Raw genomic sequence first — 25562 nt, 5'->3', positions numbered from 1 at the left:
CCCTGGCAGCATCTTCTTCCTTGGTAAAGACGATGCAAAGTCCTCATTTAGTACCTCAGTCATCCCCTCTGCCTCCATGAGTAGATCTTTTTGGTCCCTGATTGACCCCACCTTTCATCTTACTACCCGTTTATTGTTTATATGCTTACGGCAGACTTTTGGGTTCTCTTTTATGTTAGTTTCCAGTCTATTCTCGTATTCTCTCTTTTTCCTTCTTATTTCCTTTTTCACTTCCTCTCTGAACTTTCTATATTCATCCTGGTTCTCACTTGTTTTATCAACCTGACATCTGTCATATGTTCCCTTTTTCGGTTTCATCTCACTCTCTATCTCTTTCGTCATCCAGGGAGCTCTGGCTTTAGTTGCCCTACCTTTCCCCCTCGTGGGAATGTACCTAGACTGTACCCGAACCATTAAAGGCCGCCCATTGTTCGATTACAGTTTTGCCTGCCAATCATTGAATCCAATTTACCCGGGCCAGATCTGTTCTCATACCACTGAAATCGGCCCCTCCTCCAATTAAGTATTTTTACTCTAGATTGCTCCTTGTCCTTTTCCATAGCTACCTCACGATATTATGATCACTGTTCCCTAAATGTTCCCCCACTGCCACTTGCTCCACTTGGCCCACCTCATTCCCCAGAACCAGATCCAGCAATGCCTCCTTCCTCGTTGGGCCAGAAACATACTGGTCAAGAAAGTTCTCCTGAACGCACTATCGTATTATTGGAAGAAGAGCAGGGGAGTTCTCCCAGTGCAGGCAAAACAAGGCCTCAGTTTCATACCTTGTCTGAAAGACGGCCCCTCGGGCAGTGCGGCGCTGCCTCAGTAGGGAGGGAGTGAAGCCTCAGCCTAGATTATGTGCTCACATCCTGGAATGGGGATTGACTGTCTGACTGAGGAGAGTGCGACCAACTGAAACAACAATTCGAAATCTGGTGCTAAACCAAATCTTAATTCTGATTTGCTCTGTTTCTAAATATCTCTGGCTGTATAAGAACATAAGAAATCGGAGCAGGAGTAGGCCAATCGGCCCCTCGAGCCTGCTCCGCCATTCAATAAGATCATGGCTGATCTGATCCTAACCTCAAATCTAAATTCATGTCCAATTTCCTGCCTGCTCCCCGTAACCCCTAATTCCCTTTACTTCTAGGAAACTGTCTATTTCTGTTTTAAATTTATAAATAGAGGCACAGAGTACAAAAGCAAGGAAGTTATACAAAACTTATATAAATCACTGGTTGGGCCTGAGCTGGAGTATTGTGTCCAATTCTGGGCACCGCACTTTAGGAAGGATGTCAAGGCCTTGGAGAGGGTGCAGAGGAGATTTACTAGAATGGTCCCAGGGATGAGGGACTTCAGTTATGCGGAGAGACTGGAGAAGCTGGGATTGTTCTCCTTAGAGCAGAGAAGGTTAAGGGGAGATTTGATAGAGGGGTTCAAAATCATGAAGGGTTTTGATAAAGTAAATAAGGAGAAACTGTTTCCAGTGGCAGGAGGGTCGGTAACCAGAGGACACAGATTTAAGGTGATCGGCAAAAGAGGGGGAGATGAGGAGAATTATTTTTAACGCAGTGAGTTGTGATGATCTGGAATGCGCTGCCTGAAAGGGCGGTGGAAGCAGATTCAATAATAACTTTCAAAAGGGAATTGGATAAATACTTGAAGGGAAATAATTTACAGTTCTACGGGGGAAAGTGCCTGTGGTTTGGGGTTGGCCCTGTCCCAATAGATGAGGTTTGTCGTTATGCTGTACTAGAAAGCAGAGTCCCCGTTCAGCACCAGTACACTGCTTAGTGTAACATGATACAGAGCAGGACTTGAGACAGTCCGCATATCGACTTGGCTCCACTCCAGAACTTTTTATTTCAGTTCATTCTGGCAAGGCCGGCATTTATTTCCCCATCCCCTAGTTGCCTCTCGAAGGTGGTGGTGAGCCGCCTTCTCAGACCGCTGGTTTGATACAACTGAGTGTCTCACTAGCCCTACTCCAGAGGCAGTTAAGAGTCAACCAGGTCGATGTGGGGACTGGAGTCCCGTACAGGCCTAGACTGGGTAAGGACGGCAGGTTTCCTTCCCTAAAGGACGTTAGTGAACCGTTTGGGGTTTTTACGACAATCCGACAGCTTCACGTTAACCGATGAACTGAATACAAATTCTCAAATTGCCTTGAGAGGAATTTGAAGCTGCGTTCCCTGGGTTACCAGTCCAGTAACATCGCCACTACACTGCAGTAACACTCGACGCAGTACTGAGGGAGTGCTGCACTGTCAGAGGTACCGTCCTCCCATTGGGACTTCAAACTGAGCTCCCGTTTACCGCCCAACGTCCCATTTCAAGAAGATGGGAGGAGGTGCCCTCACCCAACATTTGCCCCCTCAAATCAAAACCACCAAACAAACTAGAATAACTTCCAGTTCATCTCACGGGATCTTGCTGTGTGCAAAATGGCTGCCGTGTTTTTACCGCAGACCCGTTTGGAAATGCACCCATTGGCCTAGGAAAGGACTGGTCTTGTTTACGAAGCCTACCATAGTTGAATAACCTGCCCACCTACTCGCTCCAACTTATATGTGAAGCTTCAACAACGAGAGAATTGTCGGTGCCCAGAGAAGTAGAGGTTTACAGGGCAGGAGGTGGCCCTTTGGCCCATCGTGCCTCTGCTGCCTCTTTGCTACCCCAATCCCAAATTAATCCCCCTGCGCCCCCCTCCCACGCTCTCTCCCCGTAGCCCGGTATCTTCCTCTGCTTCAAATAGTGAGCCAGCCTTCCCTTAAAAGAGGCGATGTCCTCTCCCTCAGCCGTTCCCCATGGCAAAGCATTTACCGTTCCAACCAAGCTCACCGGAAAGAAATTCTTCCCGAGCCGTCTGCTCACCCGCCGTCTCCGTGGCTTCAGGAGTCACTCCCCCTGAGGGAACATCGGGACGGGAGAAGGCCATTCGGCCCCTCGAGCCTGCTCTGCCGTTCAGTTCGATCTGTACCTCGACCCCATTTATCCGCCTTTGCTCCATATCCCTCGATACCCTCACCCAACAAAAATGTCAGCCTTGAAAGCTTTAATTGAACCCCAACATCCACAGACTTTTGTGGAGTGGGGGCGAGAGTTCCAGATTTCCACTCCCCTTTGAGTGGAAAATTGCTCCCTGATTTCCCCTCCTGAATGGCCCAGCTCTAATATTAAGAATTTGCCCCTCTTGTTCTGGACTCCCCCTAACAGAGGAATTAGTTTCTCTATCGAACCCTATCATAGGAACAGGAGTAGGCCATTCAGCCCCTCGTGCCTGCTCCGCCATTCGATAAGATCATGGCTGATCTGTGATCTAACTCCATATACCTGCCTTTGGCCCATATCCCTTAATACCTTTGGTTGCCAAATCTATCTCGGATTTAAATTTAGCAATTGAGCTAGTATCAATTGCCGTTTGCGGGAGAGAGTTCCAAACTTCTACCACCCTTTCTGTGTAGAAATGTTTTCTAATCTTGCTCCTGAAAGGTCTGGCTCCAATTTTTAGACTGTGCCCCCTACTCCTAGAATCCCCAACCAGCGGAAATAGTTTCTCTCCATCCACCCTATCTGTTCCCCTTAATATCTTATAAACTTCGATCAGATCACCCCATAACCGGGTGAGTGGGCGGAGATTTGGCAGATGCAATACAATATTGGAAAATGTGAGGTTATGCACTTTGGCAGGAAAAATCAGAGAGCAAGTTATTATCTTAATGGCGAGAAACTGGAAAGTACTGCAGTACAAAGGGATCTGGGGGTCCCAGTGCAAGAAAATCAAAAAGTTGGTATGCAGGTGCAGCAGGTGATCAAGAAAGCCAACGGAATGTTAGCGAATATTGCTAGGGGGATAGAATATAAAAACAGGGAGGTATTGCTGCAGTTATATAAGGTATTGGTGAGACCGCACCTGGAATACTGCATACAGTTTTGGTCTCCATACTTAAGAAAAGACATACTTGCTCTCGAGGCAGTACAAAGAAGGTTCACTCGGTTAATCCCGGGGATGAGGGGGTGGACATATGAGGAGAGGTTGAGTAGATTGGGACTCTACTCATTGGAGTTCAGAAGAATGAGAGGCGATCTTATTGAAACATATAAGATTGTGAAGGGGCTTGATCGGGTGGATGCGGTAAGGATGTTCCCAAGGATGGGTGAAACTAGAACTAGGGGGCATAATCTTAGAATAAGGGGCTGCTCTTTCAAAACTGAGATGAGGAGAAACTTCTTCACTCAGAGGGTAGTAGGTCTGTGGAATTTGCTGCCCCAGGAAGCTGTGGAAGCTACATCATTAAATAAATTTTAAACAGAAGTCGACAGTTTCCTAGAAGTAAAGGGAATTAGGGGTTACGGGGAGCGGGCAGGAAATTGGACATGAATTTAGATTTGAGGTTAGGATCAGATCAGCCATGATCTTATTGAATGGCGGAGCAGGCTCGAGGGGCCGAATGGCCTACTCCTGCTCCTATTTCTTATGTTCTCATGAAACTCCAGAGAATACAACCCCAATTTGTGTAATCTCTCCTCGTTACTTAACCCTTGAAGTCCGGGTATCATTCTAGTAAACCTACGCTGCACTCCCTCCAAGGCCAATATGTCCTTCCGAAGGTGCGGTGCCCAGAACTGCTCACAGTACTCCAGTCTAACCTGGTCTATCGAATCCCTTTCACATGTCACCAACACCTCAATCACCCCTTCGTCTATACTCGACAAGCCTAGTCCGGGCGACCTGTTTTAATTTAACCCTCTTAGCCCCGGTATCGTTCTGGCGAATCTGCACTGCACCCTCTCCAAAGGCCAGCGTTTCCTTCCTGAGGTCCGGTGCCCAGAACTGAACGCGGTATCTCCAGCTGGGAGACGAGCCGAGTTTGTGCAACTGAGGGGGGAAGGAGGGAACGGCGAGAGGGGGGATGAAAATGGAAAACTCCAGGCGTGGATTTTTCTGTGCAATTTCTTTTATTGATTTAGTTGGACTTGTACAGAGGGGTCAGATCTGGAATTTGCCAGTGAGGAATTAACCGGCACCGTGTTCCCTCCCGAGCGGTCGATCGCGCGGCGAGACGAGCTCAGTTTTCCGCGATGGTTTCATGGATCCATGGCACGTAATTGCAGACTTTGGTGTAGACCCCAGGGTGGTATTTCTCAGCACACCCATACCCCCAGGAGACGATCCCCTGGAGCTTCCCGTCACACACGACTGGACCACCAGAATCTCCCTGTCCACAAAAACAACACACAAAACCCAGTCAGCGGTGCGGGACGGTGATGCCGCCATTTAAAGGGGCCCTCGCCCGGCCGATCTCACCCTGTGTACTCGCCCGACAACTTTCAATCCTGGTCAGTGTTGGCCGACTTCCCGCGGCATTGCTCTTGGCAGCTCAACTTGCATTTCCATAGCGCCTTTAACGGAGTGAAACGTTCCAAGGCGCTTGACAGGAGCGTCAGTCGAGACGCAAAGCTGACACCGAGCCACGTGAGGGGGTATTAGGACAGTTGTCCAAAAGCTCGGTCAGAGAGGTGGGTTTTAAGGAGGAGAGAGAGGCGGAGAGGTTTAGGGAGGGAATTCCAGAGCTTAGGGCCCAGGCAGCTGAAGGCACGGCCGCCGATGGTGGAACGATGGGAATGGGGGTGCGCAAGAGGCCAGAGTTGGAGGAGCGCAGAGATCTCGGAGGGTGGCAGGGAAGGAGGAGATTGCAGAGATCGGGAGGGGGCGATGCCCACACATTCAAACAGAGTGAATGTTGGCCGAGCTCCCGTGGCATTGCTCAGTCCGTTCAGGAGGATAAAGTGTTGCGTAACAGGAGCGTTATACCGTGTAACGCTGAGTTTTATCTGTTACTAAAATGCAGCCGTGGGACCCTTTAGGGCCAACAGGACTGCTCAGCGAAGCCGTGCTTTAGCGTGAGGTGACAGGACTGTCCATCAGTCCATCTCTGGCTCCCATTTTCCACCAAGAGTTGGGAATGACTAGGATTGGAATTCAATGGGTGCGCTGGGCTGGCCCACTCCACAGACATCGCCACCCGCTGGGGACGCCGGGAGGCTGTTGCACCATCCCCAGTGGGGCAGCGCGGATCACGTGACGCAGGCCATTCGTCCCATCGCGCCCGTGCCGGCTCTTCGAAAGCGCGATAACAATTCGTCCCCGCCCTTTGTGCCAGGAGGCAGGCCGAAGCTTGCGGGGGCTGTCCCGTGTTCTCGGGGCGGGCGGTGGGGGGGGGGGGCCGCGTACCTGACAGGAGTCCTTGCCGCCCTCCAGGTATCCGACGCACATCATGTTGCTTGTGATCATCCCGGGATAGGCGCCCTGGCAGTCGGCGTCACTGAGAACGGGAGCGTCCAGGCACTGCAGTTTGTTCCCGCTCACGGCTAAATCAAAGGTGAGGTCAGAGGTTAGAGGGCATGTGAGTTTATCGCCATCGACGTGGGGTCAAACCTCACATGCTGCACGGTCTCAGTTTGACATAAAGAACTTTCATTTATATAGCGCCTTTCACAACCACAGGATGTCCCAAAGCGCTTCACACTTTTTGAGGTGTAGTCGCTGTTGTAATGTGGGAAACGCAGCAGCCAATTTGCGCACAGCAAGATCCCACAAACAGCAACGAGATAATGCCCGGATCATCTTATTTTTAGTGATGTTTGGTTGAGGGGTAAATATTGTCCCCAGGGGAGAACTGCTCTTCTTCCAGTGCTGACCATGGGCTCTCTTATGTCCGCCGCGAGAGGGGCAGACGGGGGCCTCGGTTTAACGTCTCATCCGAAAGACGGCCGCTCCCGCCAGTGCAGCGCTCCCACTGGACGTGTCGGCCCGGATTACGGGCTCAAGCCTCTGGAGCGGGGGGCTCGAAACCCACGACCTCCTGACTCAGAGGCGAGAGTGTTACCCACCGAGTCGGGGCTGAGACAGCGAGGATGGGGAGGCCTCAAAGCCCAACCTGATCATCTCTTCCCCCCCCCCCACCCCACCTCCCAACTTGTACCATCCAACAGGACTCGATAACAGGAACCTGGGCTGATTTCTTCCCCTACCCCATCCAGAACCCAAGACTTTGTGTCCAGTTCCAACTGGACCCAACTCACTGCGATGGAACCCACAGGCTTCAGACTCTTGCTTGAGGCCGTGGGGTGAAGCCTCATTCGAGGACTCGTAATCTGGGCTGGTCCTAAGGGCCAGCGCTGAGGGAGCACTGCACTGTCAGCGCTGCTGTGCCTTAAATGAGACATTAAACCGAGGCCCTGGTCTATCTGTTCAGGCAAGTGATGAACGATCTATGGGGTAATCGAAGAGCAGGGGAGTTCTCCCGCTGACCTGGGCCAACATTCCCCCCCCACCCCTCCTCATCCAAACGCCACTCAGAGCAGGTTAACCGCTCACCAATCTCACGGCTGGTTGCGGGATCTTGCTGTGCGCACAAGAAAACCCCACAGCTGGAGCTTTGGCCGAGATGTCGCCAGTCGGCGCACTTGGAGGTGACGGATTGGGCGGAGCTCCGAGGTGTTTCAGAGGGACGAGAGGAGGTGATACGTTGGTGTATCACGAGCTCCGCCCTCCCAACAACACCCCCCTCAACCCCAACCCTCCCTCGTACCTCCTCGTGTCATTCTAATCGGCTCCTTTTCTTTCTCTTACTGTGATCCATGGTGTTTCCCCAGCCGGAGATCAGACACATCTCCCCGGTAACGGGGCATCTGGTCGGCAGAGCGATGGCTCCAACATTCCAGTTCAACGCGGCTTGTTTGGACAGTTTGATCAGCATGATGTCGTTGTCCAGGTCGTAGTAGTCGTACCGGGGATGCCTGATGACCTTTGCGGAGTTGATAAATTGCTCGGAGCCCTCAGAGGCTTTGATGTTGTGCTCCCCCAGACGCACCTGGATATGACTGCGAACGAGAAAGAGATAAAATCTGATTAGTGGGGGGGCGACTACTGACTGGCAGCCATCCTCTCCATGACCGACACTGTCCTTTGAACGAGCCTCGCTGCACGTCCGGCTGCCTGAGGTCAGAATGGCAGTGAAGGAGGCCCTGGCCGCTTTTCTGCAAGGCCGTGAGAAGGGTCAATCACCATGTGGGAGGATAAGAAGCGAACTAGGCCGCTCGGCCTAGCGAGCCTGCTCCTCCATCTTGCTGCCATGGCAACTGTTGAGTCCCAATTCTCAGCCCTTTCTCAACACACTCGAAGGACGTGCTGATAGGGAGGGAGGAGGCTCATGGGGATGATAAACACCGGCATGGACCTGTCGGGCCGAATGGCCTGTTTCTGTGCTGTAGATTCGATGTCCTATCCTTTCCTACCTTAACTCCCAAGTAAACTTTCTTTTAAATACATCGAGCCGTTCTCCATCTGAGTCCTTTGCGGGGGGGGGCAGCCTCTCAACTCTTCACGTGAAAAGGTTTTCCTGCAATCTAACATTCCGCACAGGTGTCGGCAAAATCCCTCCGCCCCTGCTCCCCTCCCGTTTCCCACCCCCCCCCCGCTCAACCCCTAGCCCCCGACCTCCCTCCGCGCCCCCAGGGCTAGGAATTTACATGTATTTCCCCCCACTCCGATAGATTGTGTTCACTGTGCAAGGAGCCAGTCCGAGGCACAGTGTGAACCTGCCCCGTTCCCACCGTGACCTCTCCAACCCTGACCTTTGACACCAGCCCAAGCCTAGTATCAGGAAGAGTATCTCATTTGTCTCTTGATCTGATAGTTGAAGTGAGACCCTTCACGTCTGATCTCTCTACCCTCTTTCTCTGTTCTTCCCCATCCACCTCTCCTTTCATTCCTCTTCCAGTTCGGAGCTCTTGTAAACACCTTTTGTCTTCCTGATGTTGCCTCACTGAGGCAAATTTTAATTGTCCATCTAATCTTTCATAATTTTTCACCTTGCAACTGTTTTTTTTTAAAGAACTGTTCAGTCGATTAAGTCCAGCATCGATGACTCTCGCTAAAGTTTACACCTGATTGAGTCCAGCATCGATGACTCTCGCTAAAGTTTACACCTGATTAAGTCCAGCATCGATGACTCTCGCTAAAGTTTACACCTGATTGAGTCCAGCATCGATGACTCTCGCTAAAGTTTACACCTGATTAAGTCCAGCATCGATGATTATCGCTAAAGTTTACACCTGATTGAGTCCAGCATCGATGACTCTCGCTAAAGTTTACACCTGATTGAGTCCAGCATCGATGATTCTCGCTAAAGTTTACACCTGATTGAGTCCAGCATCGATGATTCTCGCTAAAGTTTACACCTGATTAAGTCCAGCATCGATGACTCTCGCTAAAGTTTACACCTGATTAAGTCCAGCATCGATGACTCTCGCTAAAGTTTACACCTGATTAAGTCCAGCATCGATGATTCTCGCTAAAGTTTGTGCCCGACCTTTCAAAAGCTTTTAATATAAGGGGCAAAGAAGGGGGAAGTTTTTGAAATTTGTTCAGGATCACTTTTTTAACCAGTATGTTCCCGGCCCAAAGAGGAAGGAGGCATTGCCGGACTTGGTTCTAGGGAATGAGATGGAGCAAGTGTCAGTGGGGGAGCATTTAGGGAGCAGCGATCATAGTATTATATGTTTTCGAATAGCTATGGAAAAGGTCACGGACCACTCTAAAAGTAAAAACACTCAATTGGAGGAGGGCCAATTTCAATGGGATGAGAACAGGTCTGGCCCGGCTAAATTGGAATCGAAGATTGGCAGGCTGAACTATAATTGAACTGGACGGCCTTTAAAGAGGAGATGGTTCGGGGACAGTCCAGGCGCATTCCCACGAGGCAGAAAGTGCCGTCACTGTCACTGAAAGCAGTAAACGCAGGGAACCCCTCGCTGTGTTGCCGATGTCGCTAGCCCACAACGAGCAGAGCAAAACTCTCCCATGTCTCACCCACCCACCCGCGCACACACACCCACACACGCAGACACACCTCCCCGGACACAGGCACACCCCGTTGGAAAATCCATCGCACAATCTGTGGAACTCGAGAACTATCCTTTCAGTTTGAAGAGTAACCCCGCCATTGAACTGTTTAACCCCTTTCTACCCTGTATTCTGAACACTTGCCTTTTGTAGCAGTGAGCAGCAGAAACGACCCAGTCAGGATGGATCAAAGATCCGCCGCACATGTGGTAGCCCACGTTCAGGGAGGCGATCCAGGGAATAGAGTGCTTGGCGCACTCGTAGCCACCAACTATCTTGTCGTCATCGTAAGGGGCAGCGGCTGTGGTGTCAAGAGGAGGAGAATCAGCATTAAACATCGAGGGAGCAAAGGGAGGAGCGGCAGAGGGAAGTGGGCCGGGAAAGAGCTCGAGAACAGGAGCAGAAACAGGGAGAGGAAACTCGAGAGATCAAAGGAGGCGGGGAAAGATTTACCAGCGAGGCCCAAGAACACCACGAGCAGAAGGGTCTTCATCCTCGTTTCCAGTTTCTTGACTGCAGACGGTAGAAAGTTGGGACGTTTTATAGTCTACGCTGACTCTGTTATCAGAGAATAATACGGGCACAAGACCCATTCATTATCACCAGGGGTAAGTCCTTGGGAACGTGAGGGACAGGTGTGTGTTTCTCAAACACGTTCGCTGTGTTGTGTAACACAGTTTCATTAGGTGTAGATCCCTCAGTGAGCGAAGTCAGGGCACAGTTCTCTTAATGAACTACACAGGTTCATAACCAGGGGCTCTTGTCTCTCGGAAAGAGAAGACTGAGGGGTGACCTGGTCGAGGTCTTTAAGATTATGAAAGGGTTTGATAGGGTAGACGTAGAGAAGATGTTTCCACTTGTGGGGGAGACCAGAACTAGGGGGCCGTAAATATAAGATAGTCACTAATAAATCCAATCGGGAATTCAGGAGAAACTTCTTTACCCAGAGAGTGGTGAGAATGTGGAACTCGCTCCCACAAGGAGTAGTTGAGGTGAATAGTGTAGATGGATTTAAGGGGAAGCTGGATAAACACATGAGGGAGAAAGGAATAGAAGGATATGCTGATAGGGTGAGATGAAGTAGGGAGGGAGGAGGCTCGTGTGGAGCATAAACACCGGGATAGACCAGTTGGGCCGAATGGCCTGTTTCTGTGCTGTACATTCTATTTAATAATGGCAGTTCAGTGAAAGAATTCCCCACTAATTTTACAGAGTAGAAAAAAGTGTCCTTAACAATAAGTTAATGGGATAGGTTCACTCTGGTTTAAGGTGTCAGCCATGACTCAGTGGGCAGCACTCTGACCTCTGAGTCAGAAGGTCGTGGGTTCGAGCCCCCACTCCAGAGACTCGAGCACCGTAATCCAGGCCGACACTCCCGGCGCCAGTACCGAGGGAGCGCCGCACTGTCGGAGGTGCCGTCTTTCGGATGAGACGTTAAACCGAGGCCCCCCGTCTGCCCCTCTCTCAGGTGGGACGTAAAAGATCCCACGGCCGCTATTGGAAGAAGAGCAGGGGGGAGTTCTCCCCGGTGTCCTGGGCCAGTATTAATTCCTTAACCAACGTCAGTAAAACAGATTATCTGGTCATTATCACACTGCTGTTTGTGGGAGCTTGCTGTGCGCAAGTTGGCTGCCATGGCGAGAGGAATAATTAACGGATGGAAACTCATAGAAAATCCTCCTCCACACAATGACTGGCACATGTTAAGGGTCCCATCTCAGTCACCTCCTTTTGGTGCTGAAGAGGCCCACATTTCTCTGGTCTTCCCCTCCTAATTCAGCCCCACTGACCCTGGGTATCAGGCCTTGCGGCCTACCAGGGCCGAATAGCTCACTGTCCAGCTCACGTGCTTTAGATCACCAGCGAGCGGAGAGACATAGTCCGGTATCTTGGAGAGAGGGAAGTAATTGTCTGAAGGGACAAAACGCAATGGGAGCGTGACACTAATAACTTTGTATTTACATAGCGCCTTTAAGGCAGTGAAATTTCACGGGATTGATTATCAGACAAAATTTGACTCGGAGCCACGTACGGAGATATTAGGGCAGGCGACCAAAGGCGCCTCTTAACGGAGGCGGAGAGGTTTAGGGAGGGAATTCCAGAGCTCGGGGCCCAGGCAGCTGAAGGCTCGGCCGCCAATGGTGGAGCGATGGGAATCGGGGGGATGCACAGGGAGGCCAGAATTGGAGGAGCGCAGAGATCTCGGAGGGTTGTGGGGGCTGGAGGAGGTTACAGAGATAGGGAGGGGGGTGAGGGCCATGGAGGGATTTGAAGAGCCAGGGTGAAACCAGCCCACATTGGTAAATAAGGAGTCCTTGAATTCAGATAGCCAGCTGTGTTATTCTCAAGCAATTTGAAAGGGTGAACATGTGGCATCTGATTTAAAGCTGTGTCGTGTTTTTCGACCTTTAGATACTTTCCCGCGCTCTGTGTTTCCTGTGAGTGAGCCCCATATCCCCTATGGCCAGGAGTGCGCCCTTTGCCTGCCCACTGTCGAGGTCACGTGTAACGAGCCCAGGGAGCAGGACGAAAATCCCTGGTACTTTGTTTCAGCTCACTGAATGTTCTATTAAGGCGTCAGCCATGCTCACTGGGTAAGCACTCCCTCTCTCTCTCTCTCGCCTCTGAGTCAGGAGGTCGTGGGTTCAAGCCCCCACTCCAGAGACTCGGGCACAAAATCCAGGCCGACACTCCCCGGTGCGGAACTGAGGGAGCGCCGCACTGCCGGAGGTGCCGTCTCTCGGATGAAACGTCGAATCGAGGGCCCCGTCTGCCCCTCTCAAGTGGACATAAAAGATCCCACGGCCACTATTTCGAAGGAGAGCAGGGGGGAGGTGTCCTGGGGCCGATATTTATCCCTCAACCAACATCACTTAAAAAAAAAATGATCTGGTCGTTTATCTCATTGCTGTTTGTGGGATCTTGCTGTGCACAAATTGGCTGTCACGTTTCCTACATTACAACAGTGAACACACTTCAAAAAGTATTGGCACTTTGGGACGTGAAAGGTGCTATAGAAATGCAAGTCCTTTTCAACTATGATGTGATTGACCTCATCGTCAGAAGATATTGGAGTAAACACTTTACTCGACTGTCGCTGGTGATGTCAGATGCCAAACGGATTTATTAACCAATAAACGACCAGCAAACGATGACGCTCTGTAATTCACAGTCGTTACAGGCTTAAGAGGGCATCTTAAAACGAAGGGACGCAATCTTAAAATTAAAGCTGGCCCGTTCAGGAGGGAAATCAGGAAGCAACTTTTGACGCAGAGTCTTGGAAATCTGGAACTCTCTCCCCCCTCAAAAGCCTGCGGATGCTGTGGTGAGAATGTGGAACTCGCTCCCACAAGGAGTAGTTGAGGTGAATAGTGTAGATGGATTTAAGGGGAAGCTGGATAAACACATGAGGGAGAAAGGAATAGAAGGATATGGGGATAGGGTGAGATGGAGTAGGGAGGGAGGAGGCTCGTGTGGAGCATGAACACCGGGATAGACCAGTTGGGCCGAATGGCCTGTTTCTGTGCTGGAAAAATCTATGTAATTCTTCCTGAAAGCTCCAATGATACCCACATTCCACTCACTCTGGCCACATTCAGTTCCATTTCTATTTTTTCCCTTTCCCCCTTTTTCTCATTCCCCCCAGAAGTTAGCTGCCCCTTCTACGTCCCTTCAGTCCACGTAGAGAGTTGTCCCAAACTTTGAACAGGAATTTGCTTCCCTGGAATATGGAAGGTTAAGGCAGCAATTTGATTGAGGCTTTTAGGATCCTGAAAGGAAATTTTTTTTTTTATTCGTTTATGGGATGTGGGCGTCGCTGGTCAGGCCGGCATTTATTGCCCATCCCGAATTGCCCTCAAGAAGGTGGTGGTGAGCCGCCTTCTTGAACCGCTGCAGTCCGTGTGGTGAAGGTTCTCCCACAGTGCTGTTAGGAAGGGAGTTCCAGGATTTTGACCCAGCGACGATGAAGGAACGGCCGATATATTTCCAAGTCGGGATGGTGTGTGACTCGGAGGGGAACGTGCAGGTGGTGTTGTTCCCATGCGCCTGCTGCCCTTGTCCTTCTGGGTGGTAGAGGTCGCGGGTTTGGGAGGTGCTGTCGAAGAAGCCTTGGCGAGTTGATAGGGTAGATAGAGAGAAACTTTTTTCTGCTGGTGGGGGAGTCTAGGACAAGGGGATATAATCTTAAAATCAGAGCCAGGCCATTCAGGAGAGAAGATAGGAGACACTTCTTCTCGCAAAGGGTGGTAAAAGTGTGGAACTCTATCTCACAAAAAGCAAGCTCAATTAACTCCCCCAAAAAGCTGTTGAGGCTGGGGGCCAATTGTAAATTTCAAAGCTGAGATTGATCGTTTTTCGCTGGCCAAGGATATTCAGTGATGTGGATCCAAGGCGGTAAATGGAGTTCGGATACAGATCAGCCGTGATCTGACTGAATGGCGGAACAGGCTCGAGGGGCTGAATGGCCTCCTCCTGCTCCTGCTGTGCTTCGATATGCCGCTAATCTCAGTTCTAGCAACGTTTCGCTCCACGCCCTGACCCAGCCAGCGGTGTCAGCGTTCGGCTGTGCTGATAAGGTCCGAGGCTCTGTTGGAACCCAACATTCCTTCAAACTCTGAGTGGTTAGATGTGAAGGGACAGATGCACCTGACAGGTTAATGATCAAACACAACTCCCTGCTTCTGCAATCGGTGACCTCGTCATACCCCCAACACACGTTGCGAAAGCATCACGGAGAAACAGCCACGGAACAGAAAGAGAAAAAAAATCCGGGTCGATGGGCCGGTGTTGTGGTTACCTGTACCAGGGGCATGAGTGGGGGAGGCTGCAAGTGGGCCGAGGAAAGGTCATGGAGAGGCAAAGGTCAACCTGGGTTTCTGGTCATTATCCCGTGACCCTCTCCTGGGTGGCGAGGACCAGATTTCCTGAACGCCAGCCCCTAGGGACCAAGCTCCACTAACTCCGAATTAGGCGCCCTGTGCGTTTTGCTAGCACTTTTGGAAATACTGGCTACCTTTAGGTGACTGTATCCCTTTAAATTTTCCTTAAAGGGACAGATATCCTGCCCCACATTCAGCCTGCTCCCTCCCATTGGTCCCAAGTGTCCTCATCACCTGCCGAACCCATGGCGTCCACTTCCTAGAAGGACAAGGACAGCAGGCGCATGGGAACAACATCACCTCCGAGTTCCCCCCCTCCGACTCTCACACACCATCCCGACTTAGGATCATAGAATGGTGCAGCACAGATGGAGGCCATTCGGCCCATCGTGCCTGTGCCGGCTCTTTGAAAGAGCTATCCAATTAGTCCCACTCCCCCCTCCTCTTTCCCCCGTAGCCCTGCAAATCTTTTCCTTTTCAAGTATTTATCCAATTCCCCTTTTGAAAGTTATTATTGAATCTGCTTCCACCGCCCTTTCAGGCAGCGCGTTCCAGATCAGAACAACTCGCTGCGTAAAAAATATTCTCCTCATCTCCCCCTCTGGTTCTTTCCCCAATTATCTTAAATCTGTGCCCTCTGGTTACCAACCCTCCTGCCACTGGAATCAGTTTCTCCCTATCTGCTCTATCAGAATCCCTCAAAATTTCGAACACCTCGATTAAATCTCCCCCTTAACCTTCTCTGCTCTAAGGAGAACAATCCCAGCTTCTCCAGTCTCTCCACATAACTCAAGTCCCTCATCCCTGGGACCATTCTGGTAAATCTCCTCTGCACCCTCTCCAAGGCCTTGACATCCTTCCCAAAGTGATGGACACAATACTGCAGCTGAGGTGTCCTTATACACAGTCAGTGACCTCACTGATCGATGTCTCCTCAAAAATTAGTTATGATCAAACCTACGAGAGGGCAAATCCCCCTTTGGATCCTGAACGTAGCAACGTCGTAGCTATGTTTGTGATTTCCTGGGTGCGAGGTGACAGAGTGGAGGTGACTGCAGGTGACCGGGTCAAACCGGATACCCCTGCCTCGTCCCTCTGCGATTTAACGGGAGAGGTTAGTCCGTTGATTGTGAAGAGTAGGAAGGGGGTTATCATTTATTTAAAGCCGACTGGAGTCTCCATTACGTAAGTGTTGAAAGGAATCCCACAGAATGTGAGTTCAAATCCCAATTTTCAATTCAGTTTTTATAAAATCTGGAAATAAGCTGGTCTCAGCAAGAGCCGGATTGTCGTAAAAACCCAACTGGTTCGCGAACGTCCCGTTAGGGAAGGAAACCTGCCGTCCTTGCCCGGTCCGGGCCTACACGTGACTCCAGCCCCCGCACCGACCTGGTTGACTCTTAAGCCGAGGCACCAAATTCGACCCGAAGCTCAGTCACGTCGTAAATTGCTTTCCATCTCACCTCCCATCGTGATTGCTTCAGTGGCCGTGTGAAACGAGCACTTGTTTTTAACGACCTCAGATTAGACTATCTCAGTTATCACCTGGCTTCTGTGCGATGAGGTTTAATTATACTATTTTTTTTCTGTCGTTACCCCCACTTCCCTGTTTCTCGAAAGCGGCCAGTGAGGATCCAGGGACTGGCGGCTTTCGTGAAAAGCATAAATAGTGGGATTTGCGCTGTGGCCGGTTCACTCGGAGTCACGATGAAGGCTTTGGCTCTCCTCTTGCTGGTGGGAGCTGCGGGTAAGGTCACGTTAGATAAATCCGACACGTTCTCCACTGGAAAGGAGAAGGTTGAGGGATGGTGATACGATTGCTGTGTTTAGGATTCTAAAGGGACTGGATGAAGTCGACCATGACAGGCTGTCTCACCCGGAGCTCAGGGCCCCAGGCAGCTGAAGGCACGGCCGCCAATGGTGGAGCGATGGAAATCGGGGGGGATGAGCGCGAGGCCAGAATTGGAGGGGCGCAGAGATCTCGGAGGGTTGTAGGGGCTGGTGGAGGTTAGGGAGATAGGGGGGGGGGGGGGAGGAGGGATTCGAACACAAGGGAGAGAATCTTAAATGGAATCATTTAAGAGACGGCTGGACGTTGTGATCAGAGGAGTGGCGGGGGATGGGGAGAAGGAGGCATTGGGTCTCACTGGATGGATGGGCCGAGAAACCTCCCTCGCCCTCTTCCCCCAAGAGGTTGGGTGGGGGGGGGGTCAATTGAAAATTTCAAAACTGCGGTTGATTTTTGTCGGGTGAGGGTTATGGAGTTAAGATACAGGTCAGCCATGATCTGACTGAATGGCAGAACAGGCTCGAGGGGCTGAATGGCCTCCTCCCATTCCTACGTTCCCAACTGGCAGCACGGATCGACCCGGGCCGAGATCTAGCCCAGGACGTCCACTCATCTGGCTGGAGCCCATAGCAGATCAAGTTTCAGTTGGAACGTGGACTTTGTCCGGCTGAAAGACGGACCCTTATTCGATATTTAAGACAAGGTTAATATTTAGCATCTACCGTTTCATGCGTTTCTGGTTTCAGCTGCTGCGTCCTCGGATGATAAGATCGTAGGAGGCTATGAATGTAGCCCTCACTCTGTACCTTGGCAAGTGTCCCTGAATCTGGGCTACCATGCATGTGGGGGTTCTCTTATCACTGACCGATGGGTGGTGTCCGCAGCCCACTGTTGGTATTAGTAAGTATGTTTTATCTCTTCGTTCCTTCAATCCAAGAATTTCTTAGCAAGAAGGTTGGCCATTCGGCCCGTCGCTCCTGTGCCCTCTCTCTGAAAGAGCTCTCCCCTCAATCCCATTCCCCTCTTAGGGAAGAGCAAATTTAACAGAGGTTTTTCAAAATTATGAGGAATATTGATAGAGTGAACAGAGAAAGACTATTTCCCTTGCCGGAGGGAGACGCGGCGGTCATTTTGCGCACAGCGAGATCCCACGCACAGCAAATGAATAAATGACCAGATAACATGTTTTGCCGATGTTGGTTGAGGGATACATGTTGGCCGGGACAGTTCCCCTGCTCGTCTTCAAATAGTGGCCGTGGGATCTTTTACACCCACCTGAGAGGGGCAGACGGGGCCTCGGTTTAACGTCTCATCCGAAAGACGGCACCTCCGACAGTGTAGCGCTCCCTCGGTACTGGGCATTGGGAGTGTCGGCCTAGTTTAGGTAGTCAGGTACCTGGAGTGGGGGCTCAAACAATCAACTTTCAAATGACACTTTGGGGGTCATTTCTGTCTGTTTTTTCAAAATTAATTCTCGGGGATGTGGGCGTTGCTGGCGAGGCCGGCATTTATTGGCCATCCCCTAGTTGCCCCTTGAGAAGGCGGTGGTGAGCCGCCTTCTTGAACCGCTGCAGTCCGTGTGGTGAAGGTTCTCCCACAGTGCTGTTAGGGAGGGAGTTCCAGGATTTTGACCCAACGACGATGAAGGAACGGCCGATGTATCTCCAAGTGGGGGCGTTGTGTGCGTGACTCGGAGGCGATCATGCCTTTCTTAATTGAGAATTAAAAATAAGCTGAGCGATGAGCGGTTTTGATAGAGCAAGTAGGGAGAAACCGTTCCCTCTGACAAGTGGGCCGGTAACCAGAGGTCACAGAATTGAAACAATTGGCAAAAGAAGGGGAGATGAGGAGGAGTTTTTTCTCACAGAGGGTCGTTGAGATCTGGAACGCACTCCCTGACGGGGCGGTGGGAGCAGATTCAATGGGAACTTTCGAAAGGGAATTGGATAGATACTTGAGGAGGACTTTCAAAGAGCCGGCACAGGCACGATGGGCCGAATGGCCTCTTTCTGTGCTGTATCGTTCTATGGGTTCGAAGTGGCTACCTTGTGTTTCAGCCCCAGCCAGATGAAAGTGCTTCTCGGGGCTCACTGGCTGAGCAAGACCGATGGTTCGGAGGAACTCATCGGAGTGGAGAGCATCTACTGGAACCAGGAGTATGACTACATGACCTTGGACCACGATATCATGCTGATCAAACTGGCTCGTACCGCAAGAGTCAGCGAGGGCATCCGGCCAGTAAACCTCCCCACTGAATGCCCACTTGCAAACACCCAGTGTGTCGCCTCTGGATGGGGCAATGTCCTTAGCAATGGAGGTAAGTGTTGCTTTACCGCATGACCCCCCCACATCTGGGTTTGGAGGGAGAGGTTACCGGGCGGCAGGTGGGATCAAAGTGCCCCTTCTGTCTGCTGGCTCTAAGGCTCCAGCGTTCCGTGAGTTTAGGCCAGTCTCGGACCAGTTTATAGTGGGCCTGGGATCGATAGCACCAACCTGGGCCCAACTCAGGATTGTCGACGGGCATGAATTGGCTTTACTCTGTATCTAACCCTGTCCCTGCCCTGGGAGTGTTTGATGGGACAGTGTAGAGGGAGCTTTACTCTGTATCTAACCCTGTACCTGCCCTGGGAGTGTTTGATGGGACAGTGTAGAGGGAGCTTTACTCTGTATCTAACCCTGTACCTGCCCTGGGAGTGTTTGATGGGACAGTGTAGAGGGAGCTTTACTCTGTATCTAACCCTGTACCTGCCCTGGGAGTGTTTGATGGGACAGTGTAGAGGGAGCTTTACTCTGTATCTAACCCTGTACCTGCCCTGGGAGTGTTTGATGGGACAGTGTAGAGGGAGCTTTCCTCTGTATCTAACCCTGTACCTGCCCTGGGAATGTTTGATGGGACAGTGTAGAGGGAGCTTTACTCTGTATCTAACCCTGTACCTGCCCTGGGAGTGTTTGATGGGACAGTGTAGAGGGAGCTTTACTCTGTATCTAACCCTGTACCTGCCCTGGGAGTGTTTGATGGGACAGTGTAGAGGGAGCTTTCCTCTGTATATAACCCTGTACCTGCCCCGGGAGTGTTTGACGGGACAGTGTAGAGGGAGCTTTACTCTGTATCTAACCCTGTAGCTGCCCTGGGAGTGTTTGATGGGACAGTGTAGAGGGAGCTTTACTCTGTATCTAACCCTGTACCTGCCCTGGGAGTGTTTGATGGGACAGTGTAGAGGGAGCTTTCCTCTGTATCTAACCCTGTACCTGCCCTGGGAATGTTTGATGGGACAGTGTAGAGGGAGCTTTACTCTGTATCTAACCCTGTACCTGCCCTGGGAGTGTTTGATGGGACAGTGTAGAGGGAGCTTTACTCTGTATCTAACCCTGTACCTGCCCCTGGGAGTGTTTGATGGGACAGTTTAGAGGGAGCTTTACTCTGTATCTAACCCTGTACCTGCCCTGGGAATGTTTGATGGGACAGTGTAGAGGGAGCTTTACTCTGTATCTAACCCTGTACCTGCCCTGGGAGTGTTTGATGGGACAGTGTAGAGGGAGCTTTACTCTGTATCTAACCCTGTACCTGCCCCTGGGAGTGTTTGATGGGACAGTTTAGAGGGAGCTTTACTCTGTATCTAACCCTGTACCTGCCCTGGGAGTGTTTGATGGGACAGTGTAGAGGGAGCTTTACTCTGTATCTAACCCTGTACCTGCCCTGGGAGTGTTTGATGGGACAGTGTAGAGGGAGCTTTCCTCTGTATATAACCCTGTACCTGCCCCGGGAGTGTTTGACGGGACAGTGTAGAGGGAGCTTTACTCTGTATCTAACCCTGTACCTGCCCTGGGAGTGTTTGATGGGACAGTGTAGAGGGAGCTTTACTCTGTATCTAACCCTGTACCTGCCCTGGGAGTGTTTGATGGGACAGTGTAGAGGGAGCTTTACTCTGTATCTAACCCTGTACCTGCCCCGGGAGTGTTTGACGGGACAGTGTAGAGGGAGCTTTACTCTGTATCTAACCCCCTGTACCTGCCCTGGGAGTGTTTGATGGGACAGTGTAGAGAGAGCTTCACTCTGTATCTATCCTGAGCCCGGGGGTGAATGGAAGCACATTTAACAGGAACACTCTGTGTATAACAGACATTTGTTGCTTTTACATGTGCAGTGTCCATGCCGGACGAGTTACGCTGTGTGAACCTCCCGATAATGAGTGAGGTTGCCTGTAACGAGGCCTATCCTGGGATGATCACCAGCACAATGGTCTGCGCTGGTTACATGGAGGGAGGTAAAGATGCCTGTCAGGTAGGTGCAATCACTGAAAACCACCACCCTCTCTATAATCGACAGACCACCCGTGGCATTGCTCCTGGTTAGAGCGCCATTCGGCCCATCGCTGTTCCATTAGCTGAGCAGGGTTATATAAAAAAGAAAGACTCGCATTTATATAGCGCCTTTCACAACCTCAGGACGTCCCAAAGCGTTTCACAGCCAATGAAGTACTTTTTGAAGTGCGGTCACTGTTGTAATGTAGGAAACGCGGCAGCCAATTTGCGCACAGCAAGATCCCACAAACAGCAACGAGATAAATGACCAGATCATCTGTTTTTTAGTGATGTTGGCTGAGGGATAAATATCGGCCCCAGGGCACCGGGGAGAACTCCCCCCTGCTCTTCTTCCAGCAGTGTCCGTGGGATCTTTTACATCCACCCGAGAGGGGCAGACGGGGGGGCCTCGGTTTAATGCCTCATCCCAGTGCCAGCACCCCCTCAGTACCGGCACTGGGACGTGTCGGCCTGGATTATGCGCTCGGGTCTCTGGAGTGGGGGCTCGAGCCCACGATCTTCTGACTCAGAGGCGAGAGTGTTACCCACTGAGTCATGGCCGACCCCGCCATGTGATACCAGGGGAGGGGGGGCGAGGGGAGGGGAGTTCTCGAGCGGGGAGAAACCTTGCTCATTTCCGGGGGCACATTAAAATATTGCTGTGCATTCTCCCCTGAGACCGTTAACATACAGGAAAACTGTTTTCTGGAATGGTGTTAAGCCCCCAATTGTTTGTCAGGCCCTTTGACTATCCGTGGGCATCCACACTCTGAAACCAGCTCTGGGCACAATGTATAAAAGTTCCCACTGGCTCTCAGGGACCCTCGGGGCACTTTGGAACTATTGCTCTGGAATAGTACGACACGTGCAAATGGGTGTGAGATGGCCGTCACCTGGAATTCTCACTTTTTGCACCAGAGTCGAATCCGAACCTCGCTCTGGAGATATACTGTCGCTTTTGCGTGACTGCAAAACGGAAACAGAAGCCGCGTAATTGGAAATGGCGGTGCAATCACAAAATAGCGGTGCAATTACAAAATGGCGGTACATTCACAAAATGGCGGTACATTTACAAAATGGCGGTACTTTTACAAAATGGCAGTACAATTACAAAATGGTGGTACTTTTACAAAATGGTGGTACTTTTACAAAATGGTGGTACTTTTACAAAATGGCGGTACAATTACAAAATGGGATTCTCCACGCCATGTAAGACGTACCCCCAATATTTTTAGCATCGTAAGCGTGGATAAAGGGCAAATGAGTCTAACACAAATTAAGGGTAAAATACAGCGAAGAAAAGATTTGATTAATTTACAGTTGAGGGCCAAAACCAACGCCAAACGTCCCTTTTCTCTTGTGATGGACCCCAGCCCTTTTGTCGAAGGCCGGCTTGAAGCAGCCGTTACGTTACGGTAACCGGCCTCCATGGAGTGCAGTTCGCAGCTGGAAAAAAAACCAGAGTTATACTGCTGCCTGCGCAGTGAGATTGGTCACGAACCATCTGCAGTATTGGCAAGTTTTTTTTCTCTCCATTTCCCTTTCACTCGATGTACAAGCCCTCCACCGCGCCCCACCCACCCACCCACCCCCCCCACCATCTGTTTCCCGTTCCCCTCACACTTGTAACAATCATCTTCTTGCCGATACAGGGAGATTCCGGTGGACCCCTGGTTTGTGATGGCATCCTCCAAGGCATCGTGTCCTGGGGCTACGGATGTGCGGAGAGAAACTACCCGGGTGTGTACACCAAAGTCTGCTCGCTACTGCCCTGGATCAACGACATCCTCGCTACCAAGTGAGATCCCGTTCCCATCAGCCTCACCTACAAAATGGACGACGATTGACGCTCATTAATTTAGAAATGTCAACAAATAAAGAATTCACATTGAGTTAAACTCTGTCTCTGGTCTCTTCCTGCGATCCACACATTGATTAAACCTTCAAGAACACAAATGTAACACGTTCCTGTCTGGGGATCAATTGATAACAACAACATCTTGCATCTATATAGCGCCTTTGACGTAGTAAAACGTCCCAAGGAGCTTCACAGGAGCGATTATCAAACAAAATTTGACACCGAGCCACCTAAGGAGATATTAGGACAGGTGACCAAAAGCTTGGTCAAAGAGGGAGGTTTTGAGGAGCGTCTTAAAGGTGGAGAGAGAGAGGCGGAGAGGTTTAGGGAGGGAATTCCAGAGATTAGGGCCCAGGCGGCTGAAGGCACGGCCGCCAATGGTGGAGCGATAGAAATCGGGGGATGCGCAAGAGGCCAGAATTGGAGGAGCGCAGAGATCTCGGAGGGTTGGAGGAGGTTACAGAGATAGGGAAGGGGGGGGGGACGAGGGTCATGGAGGGATTTGAACACAAGGATGAGAATTTTAAAATCGAGGCCTTCCCGAACTGGGCCTTACAGACGGCCTCTAGCACAGCGGGAACGCAAAAGGCATTTTCGAAAGGTTGCCCACTAAGATGTCGCTGCTATAGTTACACGGAGTTCCAGAACAAATGCGACATGATCTTAAAATTAGAGCTCGGCCGTTCAGGAGTGAAATCAGGAAGGATATTTTCACACAAAGGGGGGTCGAAATCCGGGACTCTCTCCCCCCAAAGAGGCTGTGGACGCTGGGGGTCAGTTGAAATATTCAAGCCTGAGATCGACAGATCTTTGTTGGGTGAGGGTATCGAGGGATGTGGAGCAAATGGGGTTGAGGAATAGATCAGCCATGATCTGATTGAATGGCGGAACAGGGCTGAATGGCCTCCTCCTGTTCCTATTTAACAAGCTTGAGGGGCTGAATGGCCTCCCTTTCCTACGTCACAGGCTCGAGGGGCTGAATGGGCCTCCTCCTGGTCCTATCTAACAGGCTCGAGGGGCTGAATGGGCCTCCTCCTGTGTAATAGGCTCGAGGGGCTGAATGGCCTCCTCCTGTTCCTGTGTAACAGGCTCAAGGGGCTGAATGGCCTCCTGTTCCTACACAATGCTGGCTGATTCTCTAAGTGTCTGAGTACTGAGGGACTTCACCCACTGCCCCTTGATGTACTGAGGATCTCAACTCTTTCAGAAAGTCTCCAGAGAGGGCCATGAGGGGATCTGCCCTTCCAGCTGTATGGGTGGGAGTAAGGCCTTTGTCGCCATGACGATTTAGGAGGCCTTGTGATCATACCAGGGTGGCATTGTCTGGCCTGTGTCCCCTCATACTGAGCTTCAGACATAATCTTCTGTTGATTGCTCCCCCTATACAGACCCACAAAGGGACAACAGAGAGATGGAAAGTTAGATGAAAGCACACGCAAGCTCACACTCTCTCACACACGTACACACTTATATACAAGTCATTGCAGTGCAGGAACAGAGAGACCTGGGGGTGCGTGTACACAAGTCTTTGAAGGTGGCAGGACAAGTTGAGAAGGCTGTTAAAAAAGCATCCTGGGCTTTATAAATAGAGGCATAGAGTACAAAAGCAAGGGAGTTATGCTAAACCTTTATAAAACACTGGTTGGACCTCAGCTGGAGTTTTGTGTCCAATTCTGGGCACCGCACTTTAGGAAGGATGTCAAGGCCTTGGAGAGGGTGCAGAGGAGATTTACCAGAATGGTCCCAGGGATGAGGGACTTCAGTTATGTGGAGAGACTGGAGAAGCTGGGATTGTTCTCCTTAGAGCAGAGAAGGTTAAGGGGAGATTTAATTGAGGTGTTCAAAATCATGAAGGGTTTTGATCGAGTAAATAAGGAGAAACTGTTTCCAGTGGCAGGAGGGTCGGTAACCAGAGGACACAGATTTAAGATAATTGGCAAAAGAACCAGAGGGGGAGATGAGGAGAATGTTTTTTACGCAGCGAGTTGTTCTGATCTGGAATGCGCTGCCTGAAAGGGCGGTGGAAGCAGATTCAATAATAACTTTCAAAAGGGGAATTGGATAAATACTTGAAGGGGAAAAAATTGCAGGGCTACGGGGGGAAAGAGCAGGGGGGAGTGGGACTAATTGGATAGCTCTTTCAAAGAGACGGCACTAGCACGATGGGCAGAATGGCCTCCTTCTGTGCTGTACCATACTATGATGCCATGATTGTCATGGAGGCTCCTGATTGGCGTTGCTAAGGAAAGCAATAATCATCCATAAGTAACTATGGGATGCATATGGTGATTGACATTGAAGCTCCAGAGATGCAGATCAGGGCAACATTCAAACATCTAAACACAGATATCGGAATTATAAAGATAACCTTAGAGGCTTAGCATTATTCTCATAGGCTTCAGGAGCGATACGGCTGAGGCCTTTAAAGTTATAAAGGGATTGGTAGTAATGGGAAAAGGAGGCCATTCAGCCCCTCGAGCCCGTTCCACCATTCAATTAGATCATGACTGATCTGTATCTTAACTCCATCTACCCACCTTGGTTCTGTAACCCTTAATCCCCTCACCCAACAAAAATCCATCCATGTCAGTTTTGAGATTTCCAATTGACCCCCGGCCTCGACAGCTTTTTGGGGGAGAGAGTTCCAGATTCCCACTCCCCTTTGTGTGAGGAAGTGCTTCCCGACATCACCCCTGAACGGCCCGGCTCTAATTTTAAGGTTCTGCCCCCTTGTTCTGGACTCTCCCCCCACCAGAGGAAATAGTTTCTCTCTATCGACCCTATCGAATCCTTTAATCATCTTAAACACCTCGATTAGAT

General features: G+C 50.7%; 2 protein-coding genes across 3 annotated transcripts; one reads left to right on the top strand and one right to left on the bottom strand.

Moving 5' to 3' along the window:
* Window positions 1-5072: 5072 nt before the first annotated feature.
* Window positions 5073-10406, bottom strand: LOC137306145 (trypsin-like). The gene is made up of 5 exons (XM_067975203.1): window positions 10367-10406; window positions 10058-10214; window positions 7640-7890; window positions 6239-6375; window positions 5073-5222 (listed from the first exon to the last, which is right to left on the bottom strand). Exons 1-5 carry the CDS (start codon window positions 10404-10406, stop codon window positions 5073-5075), a joined length of 735 nt encoding a protein of 244 aa, XP_067831304.1.
* On the top strand, window positions 8910-22782 carry LOC137306201 (trypsin-like). 2 transcript variants are annotated; one of them, XM_067975296.1, is made up of 4 exons: window positions 8910-10521; window positions 18640-18899; window positions 20728-20864; window positions 22537-22782. In XM_067975296.1, the coding sequence occupies exons 2-4, from the start codon at window positions 18650-18652 to the stop codon at window positions 22684-22686; spliced, it is 537 nt and encodes a 178-aa protein (XP_067831397.1). In that variant the 5' UTR covers window positions 8910-10521; window positions 18640-18649; the 3' UTR covers window positions 22687-22782. The 2 variants fall into 2 exon arrangements, with proteins under 2 accessions (XP_067831397.1, XP_067831396.1); XM_067975295.1 differs by lacking the exon at window positions 8910-10521 and adding an exon at window positions 17416-17482.
* The last annotated feature ends 2780 nt before the right edge of the window (window positions 22783-25562 follow it).

This window comes from Heptranchias perlo, chromosome 42 (assembly GCF_035084215.1).
Source record: "Heptranchias perlo isolate sHepPer1 chromosome 42, sHepPer1.hap1, whole genome shotgun sequence".
Taxonomy (NCBI): domain Eukaryota; kingdom Metazoa; phylum Chordata; class Chondrichthyes; order Hexanchiformes; family Hexanchidae; genus Heptranchias; species Heptranchias perlo.
The sequence above is the reverse complement of the archived record's forward strand: the minus strand, read 5'-3'. Positions and strand labels throughout refer to the sequence as shown.

What these genes read in the sequence shown, in the direction of transcription:
- LOC137306145 (XM_067975203.1), bottom strand. Translation starts at nt 10,406, where the DNA reads ATGAAGACCCTTCTGCTCGTGGTGTTCTTGGGCCTCGCTG. An exon ending in GGTGTTCTTGGGCCTCGCTG is followed by an intron (nt 10,215 to 10,366) that starts GTAAATCTTTCC and finishes TTGACACCACAG; the next exon opens with CCGCTGCCCCTTACGATGAC. An exon ending in GCGGCAAGGACTCCTGTCAG is followed by an intron (nt 5,223 to 6,238) that starts GTACGCGGCCCC and finishes TTTTGTGGACAG; the next exon opens with GGAGATTCTGGTGGTCCAGT.
- LOC137306201 (XM_067975296.1), top strand. Translation starts at nt 18,650, where the DNA reads ATGAAAGTGCTTCTCGGGGCTCACTGGCTGAGCAAGACCGATGGTTCG. An exon ending in CAATGTCCTTAGCAATGGAG is followed by an intron (nt 18,900 to 20,727) that starts GTAAGTGTTGCT and finishes TTACATGTGCAG; the next exon opens with TGTCCATGCCGGACGAGTTA. An exon ending in GAGGTAAAGATGCCTGTCAG is followed by an intron (nt 20,865 to 22,536) that starts GTAGGTGCAATC and finishes TTGCCGATACAG; the next exon opens with GGAGATTCCGGTGGACCCCT.